This window comes from Rutidosis leptorrhynchoides, chromosome 11 (genome assembly GCF_046630445.1).
Source record: "Rutidosis leptorrhynchoides isolate AG116_Rl617_1_P2 chromosome 11, CSIRO_AGI_Rlap_v1, whole genome shotgun sequence".
Lineage (NCBI taxonomy): Eukaryota > Viridiplantae > Streptophyta > Magnoliopsida > Asterales > Asteraceae > Rutidosis > Rutidosis leptorrhynchoides.
The window spans coordinates 12,535,583-12,546,130 of NC_092343.1; the positions used below are offsets into that span (position 1 = coordinate 12,535,583).

Sequence of the window (10,548 nt, forward strand, 5' to 3'; positions counted from 1 at the left end):
TTCTAGATGTATTTACTATTGGTATATACCAATAAAAATCTGCTCCTTAGCAGCCTTAAATGATTAAGAAACATGTGGAACCAACCATTTGTCAAGTAGCATGAATTATTTAGCAAGAAAACAAAGTTAGGTATCTTTTTTTTCCTTTATAACCTAAAAACGTTTTTATGCATGCACACCATTTCTTCACCCCATTTTCTCATACTTACACTTCCATTTCTCTCTCAAAATACTCTTAACTTCATACTTGATCATCTCCAAGCATTTTCCCCATCATTTAGCTTCAAAAACAACACTTAAACCTCATAAGAAAACCTTACAAAAACACTTCAAGAAATCCTTCCAAGAACACCAACTTACTTCCAATCTTTCATCCACTTCCATCACCCTTTTGGTTCTAGGTTCTTACTCCTCTTTTACAACAACCTTGTCCAAGGAACTTGAGGTAGAATCTATGTTCATAACCTTATTCGATTCATATATATATAGCTATCTTATTTTGTGGTATAAAATTTTAACAACAAGAACATAGTTTGAATGTTTTCAAACTTGTTTGCAAACTAAATAGATCCTTCTAACTTAACTTTTAAAATACTCCAAGACCTGTAATATAACTTAAATATATGCTAATTTAACAAGGTATAACTTGGTTTTTCAAAGATTATCTTAAAAACTGTTTTTACGACGTCGGAGTGCCACCGGGGGCTGTTTTGGGTTGGATAATTAAAAACCATCTTAAACTTTGAATTGGAGGTTTATTTTCTGGAAAAATGATTTTTACTATGAATATGATAACACATAAAAATTTCATGATTTAACTCAAAGTATAAGTATTTTTAGAAAAATAATCATTTAAGGTTGTTTACATGATGGAAAATGATTAACTTCATAAGTTTCACTAAAGTTTGACCTATGACCTATGATTTCGAATACAAACTAAGGTATTTACAGTTCATAGTCTTAAAGAGGGACTCGATCCAAGGAAGTGGCAAGTTGAATCAACGAAAACGGAGTTGTAACGAAGAAACTATGACCAAAACGAGATCGGATATCTAAGACTAGTTTGGCTACGAAAATAATTGGAGAAAATTAAATAAATCACATCTTTTTAAAATAACATGATATTTTATATATATGTACTCATAATTTAATTTTATATGGTTCAGGATCACCCGTAAACAACACGAGAAGATTAATCATAAGATCCCATGATTGTACGCAACACGTCATTTGACAACACCGGTACTTTATATACGCAACACGTCATTTGACAACACCGGTACCGTGGGTCAAGATTAATCTCGACCAATACATATACGATGGGGTTTTATTTATTTCGTTGGGGGGTTTTATTTATTTCATTGCGGGTATATTAAACATCTAAAAATGAACCATTAAAATTGAATTACTAACAACGAACTGCTAACTACGGACTAAGGAATTATTCAAAGTATTAAAAGTATAACAAGTATATATATGTGACGTTTGTTTAAAAAGAAAAGGTATTGATATATTATATATGGATAGGTTCGTGATATCAATCGGAGACCAAGTCGAAATTACATATCTTCAAGACGAAAGTGAGTATATAGTCCCACTTTTAAACTCTAAATATTTCGGGATGAGAATACATGTATTTTATGTTTTACGTTATGGACACAAGTAACTGAAAAATATATTCTACGTTGAGTTGTACCACTGGCATACTTCCCTGTAGCTTGGTAACTAATATTTACAGCGGTATTGTAAACGCGAATCCTGTTGATAGATCTATCGGGCCTGACAACCCCAACCGGACTGGACGACCAGTATTCAACGGTTGCACAGTACTTCGTTTCGTGACTACACTTGGTACGGTGTAGTAAGATTTCATAATAAAGGGAATATGCGACGTGATTAAATGTTAAGTATGGTTACCAAGTGCTCAACCACTTAGAATATTTTTATTAAACTGTTTATATATGAAATCTTGTGGTCTATATATATATTGCTGCCGGCACTAAACCTATATCTCACCAACTTTATGTTGACGTTTTAAACATGTTTATTCTCAGGTGATAATTAGAAGTTTCCGCTGCATTATGTTGAATTTGAGCAGGATCTTGCGTACGCATATTTGTGTCAAAAATAAAACTGCATACCCGAGGATTTGTGTTGTAAAATATACTAGAAATCGTGTTGTTATCATTATTTGTAAAGTTTGTAAGTCGAAGATTATCGCTAAACGATAATCATCTTTCTATCGTCTAAAGCTTGTATCAAAAATAAGATTTGTGGTTTGTAATGTAAAATATATGCAGTTTTCTTTTAAAAATGTCTCATATAGAGGTCAATACCTCGCAATGAAATCATACGTTATCTAACTCGTTCTTAGGGTTAAGGACGGGTTATGACAGCGGTGGTGTGCGCGGATAGTGCGCGGCGCGCACTGCAGCTTTCATTTTTCTGTTTCTTCATTTCTTATTCTGGTTTTGATCTTTGAGTTGTTTTATTCATTATCTTCAACATTTCTTCAAGTATTTAATGATTCTATGCTTAATTACAATACAACGGAATAATAATGGAAATATTACATATTCGTATGAAATAACCGACGATAGGACTTGATATTGTGACTAATGATATGTCTATTTTGAGTAATATCACCGCCCCACCCGGATGGAAAAAAAAAATTACACTAAATAATAAGGTTTTTATGGTGTTTACTTTTGCTGACATTGAAAAATTTATTAAATTTTTAAACCTACCTCATAGTTATCCGAATTTAAGTTTTGACACTGCCACTTGTGGTAGGCTCGGCTAGAAATGGAAAAAGTGTTGAAATGGACTTGGTAATTTTCTCATAGTAATACACTAAACACTACTCCGAGTAAATATTTCCTCTGTCTCATCACAAGTGTTCACATTTTCATTTTGAGATGTTCCATTATAAGTGTCCACTTTGTATTTCAACCAGGAGAGGTTATTAACTTATTAGGGAGAGGTAATATTCTGATTGGTGAGGAATGAATTTAGTTAGATTTTCTAAAACTGCGTGAAAAAGTAAGTGAACTTGTATAATGGGAAGGAGTGAGTATAAAACAAAAAACTGGAGTATAAATCACAACTTATAAAAACCTGATACCTGATTACTCGATTCACTTCCCAATATCTAGTTTCTCACCTCTTTTACTGACTCTAGATTTCATCTCTCTCATCACACACACTCAAAAACACACACTTCCAGTGTTCGTTTTCTACTAATTATGGCTATCGCAGCAGCACTTGTAATCGTTCCAATTGGTGTTCTATTCTTCTTTTCCGGTCTCATCGTTAATCTCATTCAGGTTCATATTATATCTGCCCTAATTTGAAGTAATAAAATCTGAATTTTCACCACTTAATTGCTCTGATTTTGTAATTTTTTGTTATATGTTTACTTAATTTCAGTTATATCAGCTTATAATTCATTGACCGTCTGTGAAATTTAAATCTCACTATGCGTGTTTTGCTATTGTTGTGTGATTATAGGCGATTATATATGTAACTGTACGGCCGTTTTCAAAGAGTGTATTTAGAAGGATTAATAGAATGGTTGCTGAACTGTTATGGCTTGAACTTGTCTGGATCGTTGATTGGTGGGCTGGAATTAAGGTAATTATTATTAGTATGATTGCATTATTTTTATTAATGTTTAATTTTTTAGTGTTTGATTTAAGTCAATTGTTTTAGGTTTACACATCTCTGTTATAGTTTTATAGGGGCTCATAATGTTGCTATTCAGAAATTTATGGCTACTAGATTCATTGATATATGCATTATTTATTTTTAAGGGACGAGTATATGCGTATGTAGTTTGATTTCTATAATTCTATGCATTTCGTAAATCTTTATTATTATCCGATTCCTTCTTTAAGTTCTGTTTTATTGATTTGTAGTGTATCTGTTGTCAAGTTTGGGTTCACTTTCCCTTATTTTTACTTGAAATTGTTGTTGATATTTCTGAGGCTGTCTTACTGCAGGTTAATCTGTACACCGATCCCGAGACTCTAAAAATGATGGGTTAGTTGGATGCTTGTTTTGTAACGTCTTAGTTTGTTCTCGATACTGAACATATCATTGTTTGCACAGTATATTTTGGTTTAAACCCTAGCTTATTTTTTTCAGGTAAAGAACATGCTCTTGTCATTGCTAACCATAAAAGTGACATTGATTGGCTGATTGGATGGGTGTTTGCTCAGGTTCTTTTTCTATAAATCTTTCATTAGTGCATGATGTCATCTGTTTCTTATTGCCACCTCAGCAAGATCTTACCGTTTGCTAATAGTTAGCAATTGTCCTGTAACAGAGATCGGGGTGTCTTGGTAGTTGTCTTGCTGTCATGAAGAAATCTTCAAAATTTCTTCCTGTAAGTATTTGAATAATTGACATAGTTATTGTTAATAACATGTTATTAACAATTAGCTTATAATATTTTTTGTTAAAATGAAGTTATTATGAGTTACAAATATAAATCTGCTGAATACTTTTAGGTCATTGGTTGGTCCATGTGGTTCTCTGAGTATCTATTTCTTGAAAGAAGTTGGGCTAAAGATGAAAGTACCTTAAAGGTATCATCAAAGTTAAACCGTTTTTATTTAACTTATATATATATTTTTTTAACATTAAGACTGTGCATGTTGCAGTCAGGTCTTCAACGCCTAAAAGACTACCCACAGCCCTTTTGGTTAGCCCTTTTTGTTGAGGGGACTCGATTTACTAAAGCAAAGCTTTTAGCAGCTCAAGAATATGCATCTTCAATGGGTTTACCTGTTCCTAGAAATGTTCTAATTCCACGAACAAAGGTATATTCAACCTAGTATAAATTCTATTCTTATGTATAAATGCAAGAAAAATAGCTGATGAGCTTTTTGCATGTTTTATTATTAAGGCTGTGTACAATTATATGTATAAATGCTATTCTATGCATCACTGTAAGAACTTATAATCTTTATAACACCTCCTATACCGAAATTTTAAATCTTTTGGCTTCATGTTGCGACTTTTTCAATTTTTTGTGGTTCAAATTGGCAAATTGCTATGAAGTTGTGATTGGATATGTGTATTTAAAAATTTATTTCTGAATAACTAAACCATGTGTTCTGTGAATAAGAACACATATTAAACATCAATTCTACATGGATTCTTTAAATTATTTGGAACTAATTTGGAACTAATTACTCTAGATTAACTTATTCGGCTTTATCAAGCACCATTTACGGTCTTTTGTTTCAAATTCAACCTAGAAGTACCTGATTTTTATTGGTGTTTTCTATATAGATAGTTACCTATTATTAATTAATTAAAATTAAATTAATGTAATTTCAGGGATTTGTGACTTCAGTGAGTGAAATGAGATCTTTTGCTCCTGCAATTATCGATATGACAGTTGCTATTCCCAGAAATTCAACTCCACCAACAATGTTGAGGCTCTTTAAAGGGCAATCTTCTGTGGTAAGCTTTCTTGATATATAAAGTGTAATTGTTAAAATGGATTGGGTCAATTTAACACCTTTTTTTAACCAATTTTAACACCTTTTTATACCAAAATTTGTGTAGATTGATGTCAGAGTTAAACGCCATTTAATGAAGGATTTACCAGAATCAGATGAAGCCGCTGCACAATGGTGTAAAGATATTTTTGTTGCCAAGGTACATACTTTATGAGTAGCTTTATAGGTCTACACTAATTGTTATTAACTTTTTATTATTTTTTTCTTTAGTTTTATTGCTCTTTTGAGGCTTGATTAATTTCATATGTGGATGATGTGATATACAGGATGCTTTATTAGACAAACATAAAGTAGATGACGCCTTTGCTGATTCTGAACTCGTTGACATTGGTCGACCATTAAAGTCTCTTGTGGTAAGAATCCTGTTATAACTAGAGCTCGTGGGCACGGAAACGAGTTAAAATGGGCCGACCCGGAAGTTATTATAAGTTGATAAAAATCTAATCTTGTTAATAAAGTGATGTACAAGGTTTATTGCATTAAACACACACTGTAAATAACTTTTTTTGACCCACATTCTAATTTTTACTTTATATAACCCGTTGACCCGTTAGAAAGCAAACATAACCGAAATCAAAAGTGGGTCAAAAATGTCACCTTTAATAAGAAAAAAAAAAGTTTGTTTATATATTGGGTTGAGGATATTGTATTGGGGGATTGATATGTACACAACTTATTTTTATATGTACACAACCAAACTTGCATTAGAGTTTTGTATGGTACAACACTTTAATGCATATTGGTTGTGTACATATAAAAATAAGTTGTGTGCATATCATCACCCTATTGTATTAGGGTGTTGATATTTCCACTTTTAGCACGCTTCAATGTATGTATAGTACAAGTACCTTATGCATAATAGTGACTGAATATATCAAAATAATAAGTGGATATATCACTACCCATTGTATTAACATTATTCACACATATGTTTGTGTATGCAACAGGTGGTTGTTTCTTGGTCATGTCTTCTTGTATTCGGGATCTTTAAGTTCTTGCAATGGTCAAATCTACTATCTTCATGGAAGGGTCTAACGTTTACCGCATTTGGGTTAGCAATCGTTACCATTTTAATGCAGATTTTGATTCAATTTTCTCAAGCAGAACGTTCGACACCCGCAAGAGTGGTCCCCACAGCAGATGCCAATGGTGCGGCACACGAGAAAAAACACTGAATACAAGGTGTTCTTGATTTGTATTAAAATGGATTGACTATCTTTTAATATAGCCTTTCCTCCTGATTTATGAACAGATGTGTGTAGTAAAAGAACATTATACCCAATGGATTACGAAAATATTTTGTTAATTATTAGCATCAGCTGAATTATTTATAATTGTGCATTTGTTTTGTGGCTCAGAAAATATGTTATATTTTTCACAATTTCACTTTCTATTTGATGTATACATGAAGTGGTCATTTTATATCATTTATGTAGAAAATTGGTTGATTCTGGTTTTGTGGTTAAACCATTTATGTATATTGATGTATTTGAACAGCGGTAAGACATAATGATCCAAACATTCAAAGATCGTAAACCGATTATTATATACAAGCATACGTTATACATACATACATACATTTGTATCTTAAATGAGATCTGAATTTACAACATGTTTTGGTTGAAGAGTTCTTTACTTTAGTTGGGTGAGAAATACATATATGTACAGCTTGTAGTTTGTCTATAATATTAAGGAAGGCACTAAAAAAATCCACAGTTGCTAAACAAATCTGACCTGAAAGTTAAAATATGAGATATAATTCCTCTAAAGATTGTTTCAAATTATCTAAAAAAAAATGATAAACGCCGCTGCCGGGGATCGAACCCGGGTCACCCGCGTGACAGGCGGGAATACTTACCACTATACTACAACGACTTGATGAATTTGAAGCAACGTGTTATATATAAAGTAAGAAACTACTACAAGTTTTATATGTCAATTAATTATTGGGTTTGTTACTCCACTTGTTAGTTTGTTTTTTTCACTAGTTATGTTTTTTACGTATCTATATTATTGTTATGAACACCGTTGACAAGTTAGAAACTATAAAGATTGAATAATATTGTCCACTTTCACCATACTTGTATTTACTTAAAAATCAGATATACACGGTAAACGCACAACCATATTTCGACTTGCCATGTATACTTCAAGATGCGTTGTTACCAGTGGTGAATCCAGGATGAATACTCAATGGGGTCCTAATTTTTTTTTTTTTTAAATTAATTATATTTTAAGGGTACTTTAGTAGTTGTTTACCTCTAAAAATCATAAATTTTAAAAATATATGGGTCCTATAGTTGAATTTAGTTGTGTCCTATACAATTCGAAGTGTAAAAAGCTTAAAAAATAAATAAATTTAATGGGGTCATGGGACCCCACAACCTTCAAGGTGGACTCGCCATTGGTTGTTACTGAGGTTAAAACTTGATACATGTTTTGAAAATATCACGACGATTAACCAATCTTGTGATTGTTTAACATCAATTATAGAATAAGAAAATTGTTACATATAATAATCTAGACATGAGTATAATTTAATCAAATCCAATTCCTCATAACTTAGAATTTATTTGAATAGTTATACAAACATAAAACAAACAATAGAGGACCAATCCAACACATTGAAGGATTTTACAATACCAAAAACATCTATTTATTAATATAGAATTAAAATTAAACTAGTTCCTTACGAAAGCAACTAAAGTAATAAGTAGAGATGTTACAATCATCACTCAAAACAGACACCAAGACAGCGGCTCAACAAAGGAAGAAGATATCAACAAATATCATGATAAATGTTATTATTGTCCATAGACTGCTTGAAAAAGAAAGAACTTTGAATCAACATTATAAAACGGGAAAAGATGAAACGAAAAAAAGTAAAAATATATCAATTTTTTAAGAAGAAAAAACCAAATTATTGTTTTATCTCCGAAGGAGTCCAATATTATAGCCCTGCTACAGTGGCAGACTCATAAATTGTAGTGTATTAGATAGATAATATCATGAACTTATAGGAGGGAATTCAAAAACATAAGTAAGTTGATAAATAACACGAGTTTTATTAATTTAATAAATAAATCAAAGGAGTACAGAAAATAAATTTGCTATAATATAATATCAGTATTAGTATGGTGGGTGTTAGGTATCACCAACTAGGTTTAATCAACGCATAAGGGTTAAGATGATATTTAGGCTCTGGCTCGCGAAATGTGGAAGGATTTAGATAGAATTGAAATCATATTCTATTCATGCTTATGTTTGGTTCGCATAAAGTCGAATGGATTTCAATTTCATATCTTTTTCTATTTGGTTGACTGAGGGAATGGAATTTGATTCCTTCAAAATCCAAAAAGTGAAAGAATTCAATTCTTTGATTTATTAATTAGATGAAATTTAATTTCTTTAACTAAGTAATTATGGTTTCGTTTTGTGTTTGAGTTTCACGTTCGCATTTCAGTACTCAGTTTCGCTGCAATTTTTAGTTATTACGTTTCAGTTTTTAGTTTCTTGTTTCAATAGTTAGTTTCGCGTTACAATTACGTTTCTCTTTTAGTTTCCGGTTTTGCGTTTCAGTTTCAAAATCGAGTTTCAAATTTCAGTTTTGCGTTTTAGTTTTTCAGTTTTGTGTTTCGGGTTTCAATTCTCAGGTTTTGCGTTCCAGTTTTAAGTTTCGCTTTCGGTTTAAGTTTCCCGTTTCAGTTTCAGTTTCGCTTTTTAGTTTCGATTTCCACTTTCAGTTTCGCGTTCAGTTTTTAGTTTGCGCTTCAGTTTTCAATTTCCCGTTTCAATGTTGCGATTTTCAGTTTTGTGATCCAGTTTCCAGTTTTATGTTTGAGTTCTGTGTTTCATATTTGATTTTCAGTTTCAGTCTATGGGCAGACTGAAAAAAATTTGAAAAAAAAAAAATAATTCCACGTGGCACAGTCTGCCGCATATGTGGGCAGACTGGAAAAACTATAATTTTTATTTAAAAAATAAATTTTTAAAAAGAAAATTGATTTTAGAAATTCTAAAAAGAAGTTTCAATAATTTTTTTTCCACTTTGTCCACAGACTGAAGTTCAATCTATGGATTTTCTTGAATTATTCCCTATCAAAAGTTTTCTCTAGATCATTTTTAATCAAATTATATATAACCTCTAATGAAGAACCAAACATAGAAGTTACACTTTTAATTTGTTATAATCTATGTTTAATAATTAATAAATTTAAAAATAGTGTTTTTTTTAGACAAAGATTACAAGTTTGGTGAAAAGTTTCTAATCTATGTCATATTATAATTATTTTTGTTATATTATTTTTTTATTTTCATTACACATAGATAGATTAGATAAATAGATAATATTAATCCGTAACATTTCTTTAATATTCAACAGATACTCATTAACTCGTTTAATCCACTTAATATAGATATTGATGGATAAATAGAAATTAAATGAATATGGATATGAATATGTATATAGATGGAAAAAAAATAGATTTGAATAATGATATGACGTCATTAGATTTATATCCGATATATTGTCATCGTTACACAAGCTAGACGATAGTCTAAAATCAGATTTTACAAATTTGATAAGTTTTAAGAGCTGTTTTGTGAATCGCCGATTTTCATAAGGGGGTAAACTAAAACTTCTAGCAGGATATAAATACGAAGCCGACGCCCAATTTCATATCAATCCCAATTTTTCGTCCAGGGTTTATCATTCTCAGTTGTTCGTCCAGGGTTTATCATTCGCAATTGTTCTAGGGTTACTAATCTGGAACTTTTCGTCCATTTCATTCCCGATTCAAAACCATGGCGGTTGAGGTATCGTTTTCTTCTTCTTCTTCTTTTTTTTTGTTTTGTTTTCCTTTTATGCTATCTATCTATATCTGTATCTATAGATTTATTTAATCAAAACCTGGTTTGTTGATATTCTAGGAGACTATTATGATCGGTATCCACAATTCTAAATGGATGCGTGGTTATGATCGTTATAAATTTGATTTTCAAGTTGATTGTATTCAAT

At 31.3% G+C, this 10,548-nt stretch overlaps 1 protein-coding gene and 1 non-coding gene across 2 annotated transcripts; one reads left to right on the plus strand and one right to left on the minus strand.

Annotated features, from left to right (window-relative positions):
* The first annotated feature begins 3,156 nt into the window (after positions 1 to 3,156).
* Positions 3,157 to 6,792, plus strand: LOC139876644 (1-acyl-sn-glycerol-3-phosphate acyltransferase 2-like). The gene is made up of 11 exons (XM_071863998.1): positions 3,157 to 3,326; positions 3,511 to 3,633; positions 4,002 to 4,041; positions 4,147 to 4,220; positions 4,328 to 4,387; positions 4,512 to 4,589; positions 4,665 to 4,823; positions 5,347 to 5,472; positions 5,578 to 5,670; positions 5,798 to 5,884; positions 6,479 to 6,792. The coding sequence occupies exons 1-11, from the start codon at positions 3,246 to 3,248 to the stop codon at positions 6,704 to 6,706; spliced, it is 1,149 nt and encodes a 382-aa protein (XP_071720099.1). The 5' UTR covers positions 3,157 to 3,245; the 3' UTR covers positions 6,707 to 6,792.
* Positions 6,793 to 7,334: 542 nt separating this feature from the next.
* On the minus strand, positions 7,335 to 7,406 carry TRNAD-GUC (transfer RNA aspartic acid (anticodon GUC)). Its single transcript has one exon. It is a non-coding gene; the product is annotated as a tRNA-Asp (tRNA).
* Positions 7,407 to 10,548: the final 3,142 nt, after the last annotated feature.

Excerpts from the sequence above, each read along its gene's own strand:
- LOC139876644 (XM_071863998.1), top strand. The coding sequence starts at position 3,246 with ATGGCTATCGCAGCAGCACTTGTAATCGTTCCAATTGGTGTTCTATTC. Across the intron at positions 3,327-3,510 it reads TCATCGTTAATCTCATTCAG|GCGATTATATATGTAACTGT; the intron begins GTTCATATTATA and ends GTGTGATTATAG. Across the intron at positions 3,634-4,001 it reads ATTGGTGGGCTGGAATTAAG|GTTAATCTGTACACCGATCC; the intron begins GTAATTATTATT and ends GTCTTACTGCAG.